At 39.1% G+C, this 23,068-nt stretch overlaps 1 protein-coding gene across 8 annotated transcripts in view; it reads right to left on the bottom strand.

Moving 5' to 3' along the window:
* Positions 1-23,068, bottom strand: part of Cep112 (centrosomal protein 112) — a 435,401-nt gene that overhangs the window by 401,401 nt on the left and 10,932 nt on the right. For all 8 annotated transcript variants that reach the window (XM_030246412.1, NM_029606.3, NM_001373899.1 and 5 more), the window contains 2 exons: positions 21,819-22,009; positions 18,619-18,791 (listed from right to left, as the gene is read on the bottom strand). Coding sequence is in view for 5 of the 8 variants with exons in the window: in NM_029606.3 (NP_083882.3) it covers positions 18,619-18,791; positions 21,819-22,009 (364 nt within the window). In the remaining 3 variants the exon portion in view is untranslated. The remainder of the gene's footprint in view (positions 1-18,618; positions 18,792-21,818; positions 22,010-23,068) is intronic.

Raw genomic sequence — 23,068 nt, 5'->3', positions numbered from 1 at the left:
GCCTACAGCAACAAGTTCTGTGGTAGGACAGGCACCTGGCAGAGGTGGGAAGAGTTTACGTACTACCATGAAGAAGGCTGAAAGGACATGGAAGAAAATGATATTTAGCATAAAACAAAAGACCAATCCACATGGTCTGGAGACAGAAAGCTTGGTAAATATCACCTTAATATGGAAAATAAAAGGTATATTTAATGAGTTTTATAATACTAGACTAAAGATAATCCCAGGTAAATACTAAAATGCAACTAACTTATTTTAGCCTAATCAGAAAATGTGGAAAGAAAAAAAAAAGAAAGAAAGGTTTCAATTTCCAGCAAGTACACACTAAAGACATTCCCAACCCAGGGCTTGTGACCTTTAAAACAAACAATTTCTCATTCTCAGTTTCTCATACCAACAAAAGACCCCAAATTAAGACCTGAAATTCAAGCAAGGTTTGAGCACTACCTGTATAGAAAGGCAGACTTGCCAGGGTAACCCTGTGGTGAGACTGAGAAGGTGGGAAGCACACACTCACATACAGAGTCCTTTAAGATAAGTGTGTGCCTCACATACAGATCCATAGGCACACAAGCTCTCTAAATCTTGCTGAGGTTTTCTCTCAAATATTCTCAGCCAAAAGTCAAAAGGTAAAAATGACATATCTCTAAGAGAGATTAAATGTGGCTTTGATAGTGTGAACCCAAAAGGAATGCACAAATATCTATGGCCACTGGACTCCAAAAGGGGGAAAGCTTCTAAAAAAGACAAACTAGGAAAATTACTCAACTAGAAAAGAAGGAAAACTCAGGGAGCCTAAGGATAACACAGAGCCAGTGAGAAGAGCCATGTGCTATAGAGAATTGTTCCCAGGCCTTGAAATGTGATGAGGGAACACCTAGCATTTGCCCATCTAGATTTCAGAGTTGTTAGACGCCAGTGACTCCTTTGTGGCTCCCACAAGGTTGCTTGTAGGAAATGTCTACTGAGGAAACATCTCTCATCATTGTATCCTGGGTGTGTGGAAAGGTATGTCTCCAAGAAGATATAATGTTCAATACATACACAAAAAAGATGCTACCAATCCCAAATGTCTATTAGGGAATATAAATTACAACCACAACAAGATATATATCCTACATATATTACTATCTACCCATAAAAATGGATGCCTTTACTCACCTAGTACTCCTGGTACAATTCTATATTATAAGAAACAGCAAATCTTTCCAAAGTGTTACATATATTTGGAGACTTTCTAATCAAAACTCTCAACAGAGGTATGTATAGAAAAAAATAGAAAGTGAACTAAATTGTAAAATTTATATTGAAATGGAAACAAAAATTGCCTGAGTGTGCTACTTTGAAAAAGAATAGCCCCATAAACCATATATTTGAATGCTTAGTCACCAGGGGATGGCACTATTTGAAAGGATTAGAAGGATTAAGAGATTGGGCCTTCTTGGAGCAAGTGTGTCACTGGGGAATGAGCTTTGAGGTTTCAAAAGCTGATACCACACCCAAGCCTAGGCTCTCCCTCTGCCTCTGCCTCTGCCTCTGCCTCTGCCTCTGCCTCTGCCTCTGCCTCTGCCTCTGCCTCTGCCTCTGCCTCTGCCTCTGCCTCTGCCTCTGCCTCTGCCTCTGCCTCTGCCTCTGCCTCTGCCTCAACATCCACCTCTCTCTCCCTCTCTTTCTCCCTCTCTCTTTTCCTGTAGAGAGGATGTAGCTCTAGCTACTGCTCTAGCACTATGTGTGCCATGCTGTCAACCATGATAATCATGGACTAAATGTCCAGTTAGTTGCTTTCTTTTATAAGAGCTGCCTTGGTCAAAATGTCTTTTCACAGCAAAAGAACAGTGACTAAAAACGCAGGTAATCTTGAAGAAAAAGACAAGGCTACAAATGGTAACAAAATCTCTGGAATTGTTTTAAAGCCACACTACTTAAAGCACTACAGCAATTTTACTTTGTCTCCAAGGTGATTCTAGATCCTATAAAATTGAGGAAGAAAACCAACATTGACCTGTGACCTCCTCATGCATGCAAACATACATACATGTATGGATATACATCTGCCCACACACACAAACACACAAAAGACACAAATCTTGTCCATAGCAGCAGGTAGAGCTATAGCTCAATCAATAGTGGAGCACATTTCCAGCAGGTAGTAGGACCTGGGTTCAATTCCAAGCACTATAGCATTAACATAAAGACAAACAGAAAAATCTACAGGTGAGAAACAACCCACACAAGTAAAATTCCTTGATTCCAAAAAAACAGCATTAAGCACAGCAATGAGGAAAGAATAGCTTTTAAAAAAACAATTCCAGATCAAATGAAAATCTCTGTGACAACTCAGGAGATTAGCTATGATCCCTACCCCATACATATATCAAGTCTAAACTTATCACATATCTAAATAAAAAAAGAAAAACCAAGATAGTTTCTAGAAAATATCACAGATAACCATTCCCATGATCTCAGGGAAAATCTCAAATACAACACAAAAACAGACACCACTAACAAAACTACATCCCACGATGATTGTTCAATGGATAGTTTAATACTCTCCCTTAATGTAGTTGAATAATTAGGCTATGGGGACTCTATGCCATGAGTTGGTTTGTCCTTATAGTAGGAATAGATTTGCTATAAAACAGCAAGTTTAGATCCCCTCCTTCTCTCTCTCTCTCCCCCCTCCCTCTCTCCTTCCCCTTCTTACATTCTATCACGGATGACATAGCAAAGCAGCTCTTTCAGGGTGCCAGCATCTTGACATGACATATGTCAGCCTTCCAGAATTGTAAGCCAATAAGTTCTGTTCCTTACACTATCTAAGCAAACACGGTTGGTCAAGGCAACATCAAATGTAGTAAGAAGCTCCCCCCATGAAGATGAAAATGCAGCTGTCAAGATTTAAAGGAATTTGTGTTTGGTGTGGTGTGGTGCGGTGGTGTGGGTGTGCACATCTGCAGTACACACACGTGCCAATGCAGAACTGGCATCAGGTGCCTTCCTCTGGTGCACACCACCTTATTTTCTGAGGAAATGTCTCTCAGTGACCTTGATCTTACCATTGACTACACTGACTGGCCAGCAACCCCCCAGGGGTCCATCTGTGTCCACCGCCATCTGTCTCCCCACCACAGCACCCCATGGTGTGTACATTACAACACTCTCTACAAAAACCTGACTTTCTCTGGACAGGTGCTAGGGATCAACTCAGCTCTTCATGATGATGCAGCAAGTGCTTTACCATGAAGCCATCTCCTAGGCCCTGATAGGTCCAATTATCATATCCAACAAAACCTTCATAATCTGAATTAATAAAGACAAATAAACAGTAGGAAAAGACAATTTTTATGTATAGAATAAAAGTAAAGCCTGGAGCAAGAATTTCACAAAAAGAGGAACTTCAAATGATAAACATGAATAAACTGTTCGATGTCTTTAGGGAGAAAGGACAATGATAACTGAAACTACATGTCCACAACTCCAAAACTACTAAAGTTAAAATAAAAACTAACAAAGTATGAGCAAGGATGAAAACATCACAATGTTTCAAATCCTGCTAGTGGAACTATAAATCATTATGACACCTTAGAAAACCCTTTGGCACTATCGAAGTCAAAATACGACCCAAAGCATACAGGCAGACAGGAACTGGAAAGACTGGAAAGGAGTGTTCACAACAGTACTGTCTGTAGTAAATAAAAACTAGGAATAATCCAAATGTTTAACAATGAAGAGCAAATATAGAGAAACAGTGATATATTCACAAAGTAAGAAAAGATCCATTGCCAAGTATAACAACTCAGAGCAAAGGGAGCTAGAAACTAAAATGAACATATTATATGAGGGTTTTTGTTTGTTTGTTTGCTTGCTTGTTTGTTTGTTCTTTAAAGTTCAGATGCTGGGCTGTGATGCCGCACACCTTTAATTCCAGCACTCTGGAGGCAGAAGCAGGCAGATCTCTGTAAGCTCAAGGCCAGCCTGGTCTACAGAGAGAGTTCTAGGACAGCTAAAGCTACACAGAGAAACCATGTCTCAAAAAACAAAACAAAACAAAGAAATAAGAAAACAACAAAAAAAATTCAGACTAATCTCTGGTGAAATAATGCCAGTAGTGCCCACCTTTGGAGAACCAGTGATATATGACTTCATGCAGTAGAGGGGTTGGTCAGGACAGCTGTCTGTGATCTGTGTCTTGGTCTGGGATGTAATTGTATAGAAGTTCTCATTTTGTGAAACTTCATCAGGCTTTATAATGTGATGTGTCACTCTGCATGTGCATTATATTCTGTGTGCCCTGTTGTATATGTACACTTTGGTCTTAAAAGTTTACTGAGATAAAGAAGTAACTATAGATAAACTCTTAAGGTGACTAATCTGAAAACAGTAAGAAACAAATCTCAATATATAGTGTATGAGAAGAACTGACGAGGAGGAGATTGGAGGAAAGGGAAGAGGGAGTTTAAAAGAAGCAAGGACAGGATTAGCATGAACACAGGCCAGTGTTTTCCTTCCTCTCAGGGCTAAAGAGTCAGAACATGCTGTCACTGGGCTTAGAGCAGAGCAGTGTTAGCTCTTCCATTCCTCTGGAAACTTCCAAGGCATGTGGATGGTACAAACTGGGGCTTATATACGTGGCACAGCTGTAAGCCACAGAATTACCTGAATTACAAGTGATCAACAGCTATAATGAGTCCTAACTTTAGATGCATGTCATTTCATTCATCTGAGTAGCTGTCTAATATTATCATACACCATCTGCTTCTTGAATATACTGCAAAATAAAAATTTACTACAAAATAAACAGCAACAATTTTTAATACAGTATTTAATACATCTGAATGAATCTGGAAGCATCAAATAACATTTTTATAAAAAGTAGCCACCAATAACATGTGTATTTTAAAAGTTTCCAAGAAAAAGTTATTAGAAATAAAAAGGAAAAGCTAAAGTTAAAAAGTAAGATGCTTCACCCCTCACTGAAGACTATGACCTGTGACAGATTCTGGGAGAGAAGTGTCACTGTTCTTATAGTAATAAGAAAAAGCTACGAGTGTTAGAATGAGTGATAGCCCACTCACAGCCTGCCAGCAACCAGGAATAAACTTAATGGCTGCCTCAGGGTTAGACTGCGGTGAACAGTAAAAAGTAAACAGACACTGTGACCAAGGCAACTCTTCTAAGGACATTTAATTGGGGCTGGCGTACAGGTTTAGAGGTTCATTCAGTCCTTTATCATCAAAGTGGGAACATGGCATTGTCTATACTGGCAGGAATGGTGCAGTAGGAGCTGAGAGATCTACAACTACATCTTAAGACTGCTAGTGGAAGACTTGCTTTCAAACAGCTAGGATGAGGGTCTTAAAGCCCATGCCCACAGTGACACACCTACTCTAACAAGGCCACACCTCCTAATAGTGCCACTCCCCGAACCAAACATATAGAAATCATCACATTCCTCTCCCTGGCCCCCATGAGATTGCTATATCTAGCCATTGCATAATAAAGAAGTGCATTGAATCCAGCTTCCAAAGTCCCCAAATTCTACAGCAGCCTTAACAGTGTTAAAAGTTCAAAATTCAAAGTCCCTTCTAAGATTCATCCAATCACTTAACTGTTATCCCCAAAGCAATACAGGGAACCAGCCGCGCAAACTCCAAACTCTGTATTTCCATGTATGATGTCAAAGTGATCTTCAGATCTCCACTCAATTTTCATCTTTGTTGACTGCAACAAATTTCTTTTTCCTGGGCTGGTTCCACTCCCTGTTAGCAGCTTTCCTCTGCTGGTATCCCACAGCTCTGGCATCTTTGACATCTTTGAGTCTCCAAGTCAACCTCTGCTTCACAGTTTCTTGTTCCAATGTCTGGGATCCACATATGATCTCTTGTGCTCCTCTAAAGGTCTGATGTCATTTCTTCAGCTCTGCCCTCTGTAGCACTCTAAGCTCAGGTTGATCCACTCCATTGCTGCTGCTGTTCTTGGTGGTCATTCCACGGTACTGGCATCTCTAAAACTTTGGTGTCTTCCACTGCAACTAGGCTTCACCAGTAGCCTCTCATAGGCTCTCTTCATGGCACCAAGCCTCAACTCCTTTGCATGACCACTTCAGTACTGGGACATCAACTACAACTGAGGTTGCACTTTCACCAATGGCCTCCCCCTGGCCTTTTACAGTGCAAAGTCTCAGCTGCTCACCATGACCCCTTCATGCCTTCAAAACCCTTTCCATGTGGGTGACTCTTACTCATCACCAAGTACTGCTGCAACATGAGGTTTAACCTTAGCTATCTCTAGAATACAGCTTCTTTGTCCTCTCAGAAAACACTTCCCAGAGTTCACCTCAGTGATTCTGATCTCTTTTTAATCACCACTAATTTCTTAGCTCCAGCTAATCAGCATCAATTGTCCCAGTAGTCCCTTCTGTTATGGACTCTAAAGCCAGAGACATGTGGCCAAAACTGCTGAGTTGTGCTGCATGCTGGGGCTGGAACATGTTCCCCCTTATCCTATTACCAGCTTTGTTTTCCAACTTCCTTACTGCCTAAGCTTGGCTGCCCTGGAACTTGCTCTGTAGATTGACCTTGAACTCAGAGATCTGCATGGCTCTGAGATTAAAAGTGTGTGCCACCATGCCTGGACTTAAGCTTTTCTTCACTAGAACTTGCTCTGTCCCAGGCTGTCCTTAAAAATCAGATATCTAGTTGGCTTTGTCTCCTGGGATCAAAGGTGTATACCACCACACCTAGATCTAATCTTAGTTTTGTGGGATCCTACTCCAAAGGCCCACCCCCTTAATCTGTTATCTTCTAGAACACAGGATTCAGCTCCATTTTACTTCCTGGTGCCCCTTCAATACTTGCACCATATATTTTGTATTTTTCCTTCCTCAGCTTGCTCCTTTGCATTAAAACACTCTTTGTAAGAGTGAACCACACAACAGAATTTGTACTAGGCTGTCTTGAGACTTTCTTTTTCAAAGAAATTAATCTAAATCTCTTAAACTTACACTCAGGCAGACAAGGGCAAAAATCAGATACATTCTTCACCAAAATACAACAAAAACAGTCTCTATGCCACATACTGAAATTCTTCTGCACTGAAATCTCATAGGCCGGGTCTGCAGAGTTTGAATCACTCTCATCACACAGTCTCCCATATTCTTTTTAGGATAGACCATTAAGCCCTACTTAAAGGATTCCACTGTTTTCTAAAGCTAAAGTCCCAGAATCCCCATTCTTCCAAGCAAAAGCATGATCAGGCCTATCATAGCAATACCCCACTCCTGGTACTAATTTTGGTCTTAAAATTTTACTGCTGTGAACAGACACCATAACCAAGGCAACTCTTACAAGGATATTTAATTGGGGCTGGCTTACAGCTCCAGAGGTTCAGTCCACTAGGCAGGAGCATGGCAGCATCCAGGCAGGCATGGTACAGACAGAGCTGAGAGGCTGAGAGTTCTACATCTTCATCTGGAGGCTGCTACCAGAATACTAGCTTCCAAGCAGCTAGGATGAGGGTCTTATAGCCCATACCCACAGTGACATACCTACTCCAACGGGACCACACTTCCTAATATGCCACTCCCTGGGTCAAGCATATACAAACCATGACAGTAGCAAAGAGAAAAATCATCAAGATAGGAGGAGCCTGTTGTTAAAATACATTTCAGCAAAAGGGGGAGGAAATGAAGGAAAGAAATGAAGGCTAAAGATAACTAAAATCTCAGTATTTACAAATATAAAACTGTCAAAAGATGCTTAGCAAAGTCAGAATATAACCTGGTTCCATAAATATATTTCTTGTTCCCTATGTTAAAACAGCTTAAAATACAAAGTACCTTTGACACACCTTTAAATTAGCATGTTTCATTTTTGCTCTGGCTTACAATTCCCAGTTGCCTTAAAATTAAAGCTTGTAATACATGTGTAAGTATAGCTGCTTTTTCAATTGTTATAGAAAAAATTTTTAAAAAACAATATCTTAATGGAAGAAGCTTGTTTATAAGAAAAAACAATGTTATAAAGCTTTTTTCATTAAAAAAGAAGCAAAAGAAAAATATGACAAAATCTGACTTAGTTGGGGAACCTAATGCATGAGCACATTTCACAGCTGTTCTGTCTCAGGGACTAGTTACTGCCACTTGCCTGCACTGGTAAATCCTCAGCATGACATTTAGCTTATTCATAGTGAGAACTAATGAGAAGTGATTTGATGATTACGGGACAGTTTTCACTACTTGTTATCATAGCACGCTTATAGCAAGAGCTAAACAAGATACCATCAAAGGTGTAGTCAAATATCAAAGTATTCATATTTATTCAATACCAGTTGTTTTTTTCTCAAATAAATTAACGAAAGGCTGTCTTTTTGTTAGGGACAGGTTCTCAGAAGGCAGAGAATGACCAGTGAAGAGCAACACGGCACTGCTCTTGGGTGATCATCAACATAGGGGACATCCAAGAACAGCACAGAAGCAGACAAAAGGTCTCCCCTCACCTAGCCAGCTCTTATCACAGAACCCAGTCCTAGAACTCATGCCCCCACACTCTACCTGGACAGAAAAGATGGCAGCAGTTCTCCACACAGCTCAAGCTCTGTGATGGCTCAGCAGAAGACCCAGGTCTACAACTGCAGTGTCCGTCATAGTGATCACTGGTCTCATACAGCCATTTATAGCTACCAGAATGCAAAATTTTATAGTTCTCAGCCTTTTGGACAAAATTAAGCACAGAATGCAAAGTCAAGCTCCTCAACCTCATTTCAAGTGAGTAACAGCCATGGTGAGAAACACACACTGCATTGGAAACACAGCTACAGAACGTTACCACTCTTACCAAAACAAAACGTCTATTGGCCACAGCTACAATCAAATGTATCATTGCCCAAACACTGGTGGCACTCTTAGATGACTATTCCTTTATCAATAATACATAAGAGCCTCCACTATGTGAATCCTAGTCACACTCATGCCAACAGTCATAGATTCTCTAAGAAAAAGGGTACTTACTAGCTTCCTGCCAAGTCCCTACTCCCAAATCAGGCGACAGAGTATTTATAGTATGTCATCTCACATAGAATGGAGTTTGACAAAGAAAAATATTCCACTGCTATTTTGGGGTAACAAAGACTAAAAAACCAAATTAATAATCTTCAAATAAACAAAACAAAACAAAAATGTTCAAATAGATTAGGCAACAAAGCATGTTTTCATTGTACTCGAGCGCCCTCTGCTGGATGTGCTGGTAACCTGCATGTGCAAAGGAAATTCTAGCTACACTGGGAGACCTTTTTAAAGGGCACAGAGAATATCAGCTTTCTACCACAATACATTCCTGAAAACCACATATGAAGAGGATCATTGTAAAGCAAAGCACATTTTCCATAAAGACAAACTATGACTATATTCCTCATTCCAAACTAAAAGCTACCATCAAATAGGCTATGGAAAACCCTCATGAAAGCAAACACACAAAAACTATAGTCCCTTGTAATCTTTTAAAGCAGGGTAATTATTCTCCGAGTCCTTTCTTATAAGCATGAATACATATATAATTTAGCTGACCCAATAAAAGTTAAAAGATAAGTTCCAATTGATATAAAATTAGCCTAAATTTGATACGTTGAAATGTATGCATATCATGTTTCAACAAAGCTACAAGTTTTAAATAATCTAGACTCCTTATAAAATGATACATAAAGATATCTAAAGAAATACATTTTCCCCAATAAACTGAAGTCATCTACAATAGGCAGAAGTGATGTTCTTCCTCCATTGACCATCCATTCAGAGGCCAGATTTTAATAAACTTGAATCCCCTTCAGTCTCTGCCTTAGGGTTACAACTGTGATGAAACAAAACACCATAACCAAAGAAATGTGCTCAGCAAAGGGTTTATTCTATTCAGCTCACACTTTCAAATCACTGTTCATCATCAAAGGCAGTCATAACAGAAACTCAAACAGGTCAGGGACCTGGAGGCAGGAGCTGATGTAGAAGCTATGGATGGATGCTGCTCACTGGCTTACTTCCCCTGGCTTTCGAAGCCTGCTTCCTTATAGAATCCAGGACCACAAGGCCAGGAATGGCATCACCCACAATAGGCCGGGCCATCTCCCATCAATCACTAATTAAGAAAACGTCCTAATATAGCAGCATTTTCTCAATTGAGATGTTCTCCTTTCAGAAGACTTTAGCTTGTGTCAAGTTGATATAAAACTATATATCCAGCGCACCCTCTAACTCTTCTTGTACAGCTTTTAATTGAAAACTTTAAATAATGTAATAATATTTTTATCAAGTGAATTACCTTCACACAGGTATAAAGTATTTTATTCTAAAAAGCGAAGTAGTAAGGCTGAGGGGATAGTTTAGTTGGTAAATTTCACACTGTACAAATACAATAGTTTGATGGTGCATCCCAACCACCACACTAAAAACCTGGAGAAACAACACTGAAATCCCAAGGTTTTGGAAGCAGAAGCAGACAGATCTCAGCATCTTACTCGCCAGCCAGCCTAGCCAAGCAGTGAGCTCCAGGCTCAGCAAGAGACCCTACTTTAGTGAGAAACCCTGTCTCAAAACATAAAGTAGAAAGGGACTGAGAAAGACAGCATCCACCTCTGGCCTCCACATGCACAAACCCACACATGCACATAAACATGTGCATACATCCACACACACATACAAAGCCAGCAAAAGTAATGACCAATGTTTAATTAAACTCTCCAATAAAAAAATAAATGGTATTAAATAGGTATTCTTTCCATCTTGTTCTATCTCCGATTCCAAGTGTACCTTGGAGACAAACTATCAGATAACATCATATTTCACTGAATAATACTCTTTTTTTATAAAGCTTCAAAATCTCTTTCATAGAATTGTAAGAATGCAACCTGTTAGCTTTATCTTCTCTTTGAGAAAGAACATGAAAAAACACAGAAATGACATGAAGTGGTGTCTACACATTCCTCCACAGCTGCACATGCAGGTACAGCACAGCGCACCACACTGTGTTCCTTGTATCCTAGAAAGTGGGACTAACGAATTCCCTTGCATAAACATGCCTACAAATCACCTCTTAAAACCTTTCCCCAGTTTGGAGGCCGGGGATGCAGAACAGTTGATGGAGTGCTGGCCTAGCATGCAGGAGGCCTTGGGTTTGATCCCCAGGAGGTGGGAGCAAGAAGATCAGAAGCTCAAATTCATTCTCAGCTACTTAGCAAGATCAAGGCCAATCCTTGACACATGAGCTCCTGTTTCAAAAACAAACAAAATAAGAACCACAGCAACCTCTTTTGATAGTGTGCAGTTACAAACAGAACCCCCCCCCCACCAGTGTCAATTTACTTTAGTGGAGAATACAAGCAGGCTTCTAGAAGCTGAAAACAGTTGATGACTAGTAGATTTGAGACTCCTTAGGAAGGACAGTCAAACTATGACAAGTGAGTCCTTGAATGAACTGGGACAATGGCCACCATGCCACCAACGGGAGTAGCCACAGCTGATACTCAGTAATTCCTATGTTGTTTCACTTTATCCTGACACTGAGTTCCATACAACCTCATCTTACAACATGATGGCACTCGAGTTTAGAGAAATTAAGTAATTCACCTGAGGACAGTTGGCTGCCAAGTTATCAGAAGTAGGATTTGAACCAAGGCAAACCAGAAAACAACTAAGGACAAAGGAATTTGTCCAGATTTCTGGGGTGGCACCAGTAAATCACAGACAAAGGGCTGAAGAGGTGGCTCAGTAGTTAAGAGCACAGGCTCTTCCAAAGGACACAAGTTCAATTCCCAGAACCTACATAGCAGCTCTTAACCACATATAACTATAATCCCTGGGAATCTGACTGGGGACCTCTTCTGGCCTCTACAGGTACTGCATGCACACTGCACATAAGATATGCATACAAGCAAAACACCCATTCACATATTACCTGAACACTAATTTTTTTAAAAAAACAAATTTTCTATGATTTCTACCTAAGCTATTTGTAGATAAGGGTATCCTAGAAACACAACCCATTCCAATACCAGTCACTGCTGAGGAAGCCCTGTGGGCTCCTGAGGCTGCTTCTACCTCCACAGATACAAAGAAGTGATGCTGTAATCTCCCAGGTTTATATAGAGGAACAAACCAAATAATTAAAAACACATCCAGAACAGTACCTAAAATAGATAAATCGGCACAAATGGCTCTCCTGGCTTCCCTGCTTTAACAAACTAGAAAACAAGTGGGATTCACAATATATGGAATGCTTGCTCATCAGGAAATGTTCATTCTTATGTTTAAGTCTCCACACGGGTTTGTTACATCTACAGACATGTTTGTTATATGGTTAAATGTGTTAATTTCAGCACAAATATTAGAAATTTGTATGCCCAAAGCTCTTAAAAAGTTTAGTATTGTAGAAGACAATTTGACTGTATGTATGTATGCATGTATGTATATATGTATGTATGTATGTATGTATGTATGCAACATGTATACAAAAGGTGGTTTGTATACATACACACAGACACATACACAGACACACACTTACACACAGACACACACACACACATACACACACACAGACATAGACACACATAGACAGACACACACACACAATGTCTTTAAAACACTTCTACACACAAGTGTTTTATACCCCTACGCACTTTTTAGAACTTTATATATCTTAAATATCTTCCCAAGATAGCCCATATACACCATTTTAAATCATCATACAACATATTAAATCAACAAATAATCCCACAATAGAGTCATCTTCTAGGAATCCATTATAGTCTAAAACACATGAAGTGTGTACATCTATTCTTGATACTATAACTGATGAATTAGTATCTTTAAAAGCTGGGCCAAACTAACAGCCAAAGTTGTTTACCTCCATATTATCTCATGGAAATCATATTTTAAAATCCCAACCACTATCCTGTCTGTGTTTTAATTCATACCCATGTGTTTGCTACCTTTGCTTCTTCTGCCTCCTGAGCAAAACCTGGGTCTCTCCACACAGCCTGCAGGACATAGTAGTACTTCCTCTTAGAATCTGAGTGACAAGCTCTTCTTAAAAGGTAGCTGTCTCCACATCACCTTATTAGACTTGATTAAAACAAATCCCAGGTATATTTCAACTCAAGATACACAATGAGCTAGGTAGGTATTAAGGTGTGAATCAAAGCTTTCTTTATAATAATAAAGAATACAATTCTGTATAGTTTTTAAAACTATGTGTCAGTGGTTTTGAGACCTAAGTAAAAAAAAAGAGAGAAAGTTACAGAGCAGCCCTAACACTTTGTAACTTCTTACTCCCATGGGCACAAATGTGAGGTATCCATTTGAGAATAGTATGTGCCAAACTGTCTCTGGATTACTTCTCCTGAGGAAAGTGGGAAAGGAAGAACATAAAAACCCTTGGCTTTTCCTTTTACATACGCTATGCTAAGGCTTCCACAAGTATTCACAGCTTTTTACACTAAGATTAAGTCTGCATCCATCATGTATGGCTACACAAGACTATCAATAACCGAGGAATTTTAAACACTATACACATATTTTCTCATACTTCTGTGGAAGTCTAGGAACAGCAGGGTAGGCCCTCTGTTTATGACCTCATAAGCCCTCAACCGTAATTTGCTGAGAGCTATGTTTTCATTTGGAGACTCAACTATAGAAAGACCCACTTCCCTGTTCCCATGATTCTCAGCATTCAGTTCCCTGTGGCTACATGAATCATGAAGGCTACTTCTTCAAAGTCAACAAAGGCTATGGCAGTAAGGCCATACTGACACATAAGAAAAATCACAGGAATGACATCACCATTGCCACATTCTATTGGTTAGAAACAAGTCACAGGCCCTGCCCATGTCCATGAGGAGGAAATTATACAAAGAATATCAGGAATCAAGTTCTGAGGGCTACCTTAGAGACAACCCATCATAAAAACAAGGCGATTATCAGACCTTGATGTCTATGAGCTCCTCAGAAATATCTTATAGTCATAACCAGCTAAAGTCAAATACAACTAACTACAGTATTTCTTTGGCAAGAAAAAGCCAGATACTAAATACAAAAATGTAATAGCAGAATTTTAATAATAATACCCATTTAGTTCAGTGGGTCTTAAAAGAAAACACGGGTAATAATGTGAATGTTACCCCCCAAAAAATATGAAAAAAGCAATAAGGAAGAGCCTGAAGAGTGACTATTACTGGAGCTTTGAGTGTAAAATACTAAATATACTAATGCATGCTGCATTTGGGGAGACAAAAAGGAAGCATGATAATAAGAGCTAGAATGTGGCCTCGTAATCCTTCTAGGGAGTGCGAAGCGCGGCTGCTACAAGCCTACAAAAGAATAAAGGTAAAGGAAGGTGTCGTCCCTCTGAATAGGGACCCTAACAAAAAGGCTTCAAAAGGACTCTGCATCTTTAATAATATAAAAAGGCTAGGGCACAAACAGCATAATCTAAAATGCCATTAGAAATGCTTCACATACAAAAAGGTCTAAGTAAAGCAGGGTTTTATAAAGTGATCAAAAAAGAAACACTAAGGGGGAAAAATCTTTTAAGATTAAAGAGGTTTTTCAAAGGACAAGTTGAAGTGGCTGTAAAATTTATGAGGCAGCATTAAACTTCAGTTCTAAGTAACAATAAATTATTCACTATAAAAACATACATGTGTCAAATATTATAAGCCTCTTAAACTTTTTAAAACAATTTCTTACAGAAGTTATTAGATGTAGTAGGTCAACATTAACAGACACCAACTTCTTCGTGAGCACAGTGTGACCACTCGGAGGAAAGGAGCAGGCCGAGCCAGAGGAGCCCAGTGAAAGCGGCCTGGTGGGCTCCTCAGTCCCTTCTGAGCTCAGGCACAGCAGAGTCAGCCTTCAAACCAATCTTTGTAACTTTAGCCAAAATAAATATTAGTTTTAGTTTTTAAATGTCTCCAGTATGTAAAATGATAAATATCTGTTAGGTAATATTTGTGTGGATTAAAGCGTAAATAACATTTAAATGCTAAAATAAATCAGGCCATGGTTATTAAAGGAGTGCAGCATACTGAGGCGTGCCTTATGACCCTAAGTGGCCATCAGCCTCACGACACTGCCTTTGGCACGTGCTCTCCGGCTCCTTCAGTGCTGTGTTTCACAGTGTGTACAGGCAGCTTTACAGTGCATGGCTGTGTGTCCCCCACCATTTTCTAAAGTCTATCCTCCCCTCTACACTTTCTAAAAGTTCAATTTTAAAATTCTTTTGAACAATGACATCCGCTACAATACGCCTACCTTAGAAGGTCTTTCTGCACAGTGAATTAAATACGTAGCAGTGACTAATAACCTTCATCCAAGCACACATGTAACCCAACCGAATACAATGACTTGGGAAACTTCTAACATGCTTCCATTTGCTATGAGAAATTGAAAATAAATCACAAATATGAGAAACACAACTCCTACCTTAAGAAACTGGACTCTACCACAAAAGATAGACATTAAGTATTTGCAAAGGGGGGGAGTGCACCACAGAGACATGTGGGGCGCGGCCTTACAGGAAGAAGTAACAGTGTCACCAGAAATGGCTTGGATGCCAGACTTTTGTGAGCCTGTGAGGCTGTGAGGATGGAGGATGGACGGGATTGATGAGAATCAGACAGTCAGCTTTTTATTTGCTTAACGTTTAATCAATAACATGCCTGTAATCAAGTAACTATTTTTCATTAAAATTATTTAAGTTATAGATAGTGGTGATGGTTAATTCATGTTACATGGATGGGATTTGGAATGACACAGGAGATGTTCTTCTAAGCATATCTGTAAAATGATTTCCAAAGAGGCTTAACAGAGGGAGGCTCTACCAGAATATGGGCAGTGCATCCCATGGGCCAGGCTGTTGAGCTGAGTAACAGGGAGAAAGGTAGAAACTTGTCCACATCCGCAGTGTGAGCGACACCTCAGGTTCATGCTAACATGCCTGCCCTGAAATGACAAACTCTAACCCCTCACACTGAACTAAAACAAGCCCCTCCCTCCTTAAGTAGCTTTTCTCAAATATTTTGTCCCAGCAGTGAAAAAAGGTAGCTAATACAGTGGGCCAAAAAACAGATTACTTCTTAATGTGTAGATTTTGTTATGTTTTCATTTTGAAGACAAGTGACTGGGTGGTACATAGATTTGCACTGGGGCTAGAGAGAGTTCAGCAGTTTAGAGTTCTTGCTGCTCTCCCAGAGGACCCTACTTTGGATCCCAGAACCTAAATTGGGTAGCTGACAACTGACAGTTACTACAGCCCAGGAAATCCATCTCCCTCTTCTGACCACCTCCATGGGCACCCCACAGATGCCATACATTCAACAAAGACACACACACATAAATAAAAATAAATCTTTTTTAAAAAATAATATTTTCACTGTATTTTTCTTAAAATTTATCCTGTGGTCCAAAGAAGAAGACGTCCATTCACCTAGGCTCCTGTCAAGCCTAGCCTGACCTGAGTCCTTCTTTGCCACATATCAATCTTCACAAGCATCTGCAAAATGGTACATGGCTCGGCCAACAGCACACACATGCGCTTCTCCCGTACATCTGAGGTACATGGCTCGGACACCAGCACACACATGCGCTTCTCCCGTACATCTGAAACAAGTCATGGGTCACAGCCATAGGACGTCAGCGGGCCACAGGTAAGTGACTGTGCTGCCAAACCCAGCACTTCTGCAAATACATAATGGCCCTTCCCTTCTAGAATTGTTTGAGATAGATAAACAGATAGACAGACAGACAGACAGACAGACATTTCTCTGAACTTTCTGAAAACAGAAAAATACTTTATTTTAAAGTATATTTAAAGAAAAAGGTTCATGCTCACTAACACATACAAAATGTAAAACTCAGTAACAGCACACTACAGTAACAGAGCACCCAATTATAACTACTCATCTATAAGGAATGACCCCATGGCTAGCTTACAGAAAGATTACCAGGTTTTTACACTTTTAGGAAGACCAAAAAAACTGATTGCTAATATTGACAGATCAAAAAAAAATCTTGAAGACACTACTCTTCCTTCATTGCTTCTCTACTCTCGTTTGCTTCCTTTTTCTAATAAAATTATTTCATGGACTCTTTAATTGTGTTCAACTGTTCTTCCCCTTCATGATACCTTAAGTCTAAAGGACACACAACCAGACACACAACCAGACAACATCTACAGTGGATGCACTTCCAATTACAAATAACATTTCCACATTTAATAAGAAATAGATGAAAGAAATTATAGTAGACAAGAAAGTCTGCTTTGTTAATAGAAACGAATTTATAAAATTAAAATTACCAAGAGAATGGCCAGAAGTGAAATATAAAGTGGGGTACGTGTCAACTGACACCGTCCAGCATTTTTAACATTTCAAGAAACTCCAATGTCAACAGGAAAAATCAAAATTTAATCAAAACCAAAATTTAAATCTCTCCCTCTTAAAGGCCATAAATTATATGGCAATAATAACAGTCTTTTGGTACACTTTTATAACTTAGAAATTTATTTTTATTTGTATGAAAAATCCTACATAGGCTTAATACTCTACCAAAAAGGCAGTTGAATGGGTCACTTTTATATTCTTATTTCATTAAATGAAAACAGTGAGCACCACTCAGGGGTTTGTGGAAGGAGAGGTGTTTATGCAGAAGATGCAACACAGCTGTGTGCAAAATGTTACATTCTGTTGATAACACCGTCCTAAAGGAAAACATGTATTTGTTGTGGTGGTTAGAATATGCTTGGCCCAGGGAATGGCACTATTAGGAGGTGTGACCTTGTTGGAGGAAGAGTGTCGATGTGGGAGCAGGCTTTGAGACTCTCCTCCTAGCCATGTGGAAGCCAGTCTTCTCCTAGTAGCCTTCAGATGAAGATGTAGAACTCTAAGGTCCCCGCCCCACCCCCCACCATGCCTGCCTGGAAGCTGCCATGCTTCCACCTTGATGATAGTGGACTGAACCTCTGAACCTGTAAGCCAGCCCCAATTAAATATTGTCCTTAAAAGAGTTGCTTTGGTAATGGTGTTTGTTCACAGCAGTAAAACCCTAACTAAGGCAGTTGTGTTACTTAAGATTCTCAGGCACGCCAGGCAGTGGTGGCGCTTGCCTTTAATCTCAGCACTCGGGAGGCAGAGGCAGGCAGATTTCTGAGTTCGAGGCCAGCCTGGTCTACAGAGTGAGTTCCAGGACAGCCAAGGCTACACAGAGAACCCTGTCTCAAAAACCAAAAAAAAAAAAAAAGATTCTCAAGCACACTTTCCAAACAACAAAATACACACACACACACACACACACACACACACACACACACACACACGGCGGGGGGGGGGGGGCGGGGGGGAGAAGGGAGGGAACAGATATTCCATTAAATGGCTTAAAATGTAACATAATATTAACTATGTAGTAAATTTTAAAGCCTGTTATTTATTTTTACCTACCTAACATCTACTCAACATTAGTGAAAATATAAAGTAAACCAAATCCTTATTATTAAAAAGAAAGAAAAGGCTTCAATATATGAGCCGATTGCAAAAGAAGAGTAAGTTTTTAAAACCGTAAAACATAATGTCTTGGCATACCTGTGAGCATCACTGGCCGCCAGCACCAGCGTGTTGTCCTCTCCAGAAGAGCACTGCCATGAGTCACTTAACCTCTGCTCGCCCGTCTGCAGCTCACCCCTCACCCAGTCAGGTAACTTCTCTGGGCTCGAATCTTTGGGTTGTGCTTGATTTGGTTCATCAAAATAGATGGACTGGTTTTTAAATATCAGAGAAATCATTCTTACAAAAATGTTACTATAAAGAAAACACTTAAAATTTCCATCAATTTTTAAGTTTAGCAAAAGCTCCTCAAATATTCAAATTAAATTCAATGACAGACAAATATATAAAATTTATCATTCAATGCATAATAAATTATGAAATATTAAAATAATATGGCTAGTATATTTACATTTCAGTTATGTTCTACTATATAAGAAACCTAATGAATAGAATAACTACCCAGCAAGTAAATCTGGGAGTAGTTATTTCTTTAAGTGCTAGTAGATTTATAGCAGTGGTTCTCAACCTTCTTAATGCTGTGACCTTTAATACAGTTCCTCATGTGTGGTGACCCCCAACCACAAAGCTTTTTGTTGCCACTTCACAACTGTAGTTTTTCTACTGACATGAATCATAATTGTAAATATTTTTAGAAACAAATTTACTAAATGGGTCATGACCCATATGTTGAATACCACTGCTTTATAGTTAAATGGAAAAATTTTTAAATTATGTCCTACTCTTTTTATTCCTGTAACAATCAATTAATCTGCACATGTGAACACACATATACATGAAATCAGTATTTGGAGTGGCCACAGTTTAGACATGCCAGAGATTAAAGCTAAAATTCATAATCACTCAGAGCAGTGGCAACTACAAAACCAGAAGCATGGGATTTGGTTCCAACCGCACTGCTCAGTACCTGGGAGGCCAAGACAAAGCTCCAGGCCTTCTTATCATCATCTGTAAAATAAAGCCCTTCCCTACAACTCTAGAAAATTGATGGTGAATGGAAAAATATGACACAATATATTCATATCTTGAGATGCGATGTACTTCGGAAAATATTTCCTTTTAGACACTGAGATGACATAGCCCATTAGTTTGAACAAGCCAGGCTTCATAACCCGCTCCTGAAGAAAACCCTTTGTGAGTGACAATTAACTAAGTCAACACAGAAATCTTCAAGGGGCTACTCTTCAGAAAATAGTGACATGTGGCCCTCTTATTGTCAGTAGAATGGAGACTGATTTCTTCTTTAGTGAGATATGGTTTCCTTGATTACACACTGCTTCTCTTTCCATGGTTTGTGTTATCTACAATAAACCATGGTCTGATACAGTAAATGAAAAATTCCACAAATAAGTTTTAAATCGAGTGCTAGTCTAAGTTGTAATAAACTCTCATAATCTCTGTTCCACTATCTCCTGCAAGATCTATTTGCACAAAATACACTATTATGCTACCTAGTTCTATGCTGACTTGATTCAAGTTAGAGTTAGTTGGGAAGAGAGAACTCAGTTGAGACTGGCCCATAGGCAAGCCTGAAAGGGCTCTTTCCTGAAGGGTGATTGATGTGGAACGTGCCAGCCCACTGTAGGCAATGCCACCCCTATAGTCCTGGGTACTATAGGAAAGCAGACTGAGGGCTGGAGACATAGAGATGGCTCAGAGGTAAAGAGCACTGGCTGCTCTTCCAGAGATCCTGAGTTCAATTCCCAGCAACCACAACCATCTGTAATGGGATCTGATGCCCTCTTCTGGTGTGTCTGAAGACAGCTACAGTGTACTCGTATGCATAAAATAAAAAATAAAGAAAAAGAAAAAGAAAAAGAAAGCAGACTGAACAAGCCATGAGGAGCAAGCCAGTGAGCAGCACTCCTCCATGGCCTCTGCACCAGTTCCTGACTCCAGGTTCCTGCCTTGACCTTATTCAATGACAGACTATGATGTGAAAAAGTAAGCAAAATAAACCCTCTCCTCCCCAAGTTTCATATAGTCATAATGTTTTATCACAGTACTAGATACCCTAAGTAAGGCAATACCTACTCATAGTCATTTGGTAGCTGTCTTAGATGTTAGTACACTACAATACAAACAATTCCATTCTATCCGCTGTTTTTGGGAACCTCATGGCGGCAGGTAAAAGTTTCACAGATAGCCGGGCGTGGTGGCTCACGCCTTTAATCCCAGTACCTGGGAGGCAAAGGCAGGCAGATTTCTAAGTTCGAGGCCAGGCTGGTCTACAGAGTGAGTCCCAGGACAGCCAGGGCTATACAGAGAAACCCTGTCTCGAACAAAACAACAACAACAACAAAAAAAAAGCTTCACAGATAATAGGGAGAGTAATGTATTCATTCTAATGTCTAATCAAATACATAATCAAGTAACTATTTTCCCCACTATTGATGATCTTGGCATAAGCAAATTGTATGCCACTCCTTTTACAATAGATAATAGCATTAAAAGTTTTTGCATTCTGCCACCAACAAAAGGAATTATCCTCTGGTGTGCAGCATGCCATGTCACTAGACCTTTTTTAGTAAATTGCTAAAATGTAGACAAATTCTATATAATAATCTTGAAGTTCATATATACATATACATAAACATAAATGTATATATATGCACATATATACGTATATATATATATATATATATATGAACTTTATATGTCTATGCATGTGTTTGTGTGTGTGTGTGTGTGTATTCAACTACAGTTAGGCATATATCATACTCAAAACCCACACAAATAAAACGACAAATTTATGTTTACAAGGAGCAAGACAGAGACAATTCATCAACCAGCAGTAAATAATTACCTTGTAACAAAGAAGATAATAAAGCAACAATAGAAACCACGTTTAAATTCTAACTTACTGCTTCAACTGACTAGAAAGGAACTTCTAAAAGCCATTAAACTGATAATATGTTAAATAATATATGAAAGAATTAATAAGGTAGAATTTTTAAAGTATTTAAAATATTAAGAGTCAAATTTGAAAATTAGTAAGTAAGATCAGTTTTAAAATTTGCTTTATATAATGGAATATAAGTGAATAAAATATAACAGAATAATGTTCCTAGTGAAATGGGAAAGAATGAATGAGAAGAAAAGTTTTAACTTACATATTAAGCGGCACATATATCTCAATATTACTTCCGCTCCCAAAGGGATGATAAATCACACTCGTTTTTAAAGAAATGAAGACTGTTGCAGCTGTTGGTACCTACCATGTACGATGGCAATGTTTTCAGCGTTCCTGGCTCCGGGCGGTGTGTGAAAGGGCCTTCAAGTATTCCTCGCCTAAGCATATGCAGTAACAGCTTTGCATACAGGTTTCGATTCTTCCTACCCATGAGTCCTGCACCCGTTCCTGAGGGCTCACACAGCTTTCTGATCCAAAGAGCACACCTCTGCCGTTCTGTAGGTACATAAGAACCATGTGAAACCTAATGTTGCAATGACAATACATTAAATTATAAAGGCATAAGTACCTACTGTAATCTAGAGCGGGGATCAGCCAACTTCTGTAAAGGGCCCAACTATAAATGCTTCAAGCTTTCTAGGCCATGTAATTTCTGGCTTAGCTTATTCTAGCCACCTTACCAAGAAAGCATTAATAAACCACATACAAACAAATGGCTACATTTCAATAAAACTTTTCAACAACAACAACAGATGGGTGTGGGCTGGAAAATAGGCTGTATAGCGCCAGCCTACACTTTAACTTTATTAGCTACTTGCAGTTGGGCAACACAAATGTGAACACATATTTTCATAAAAATAAAACTCCTATAATCTATCATTGAAAGTTAATAAAAATCTCTGAATACTATCAAACATGCTTTTAGGTAAAATTTTGTTGTAAATTTTGCATCAATAAAGTTACTTTCAACATAGAGAAAGCCATTCCTAATGCCTAACTATACAAACATCCAAAAACAAGGCACAACCCCTGACTCTCGAGCAGTGCACATTATCTCCAAAAGTCGATCCAAACATTTCATCTATTAAAGCCAATAATTCCAAGGGATTTGTAGCTGATTTAAGGTTTTCTTTTACTATCTCTAAAATAATTGAGTACTATTTATGTGTAATTTCATGAAATAATTATCCTTTTTAAAAACTACCTAAAAATGTAGAAGTTTAATCCACATATAATGACCCACTGAGTGTATTATCTTTCTGTAACACAGGATTTGCTAACTCTCACAAACACTACTCTGATATTTTTATCAGTCTAACTCAATTTGTGGATTATATATATTATACAAATCACTAATCTTTTGGCTTATAAAGGTCATGTTCATTTATTGCTTTGTCAAAAAAAAAAAAAAAAAAACCTAAGGCTGGATTTACCACTTTGTAATCTCACCACAGGTATGAGGGGTAGCCTTTTTTTTAAAGTATGTACTTTTGCTTTGAAAATTATATGATCACCGAACAAACCTTATGAATATCTAGTGTACTTTATACAAAA

This window comes from Mus musculus, chromosome 11 (genome assembly GCF_000001635.26).
Source record: "Mus musculus strain C57BL/6J chromosome 11, GRCm38.p6 C57BL/6J".
Taxonomy (NCBI): domain Eukaryota; kingdom Metazoa; phylum Chordata; class Mammalia; order Rodentia; family Muridae; genus Mus; species Mus musculus.
This window is presented reverse-complemented; position numbering and strand designations above follow the sequence as displayed.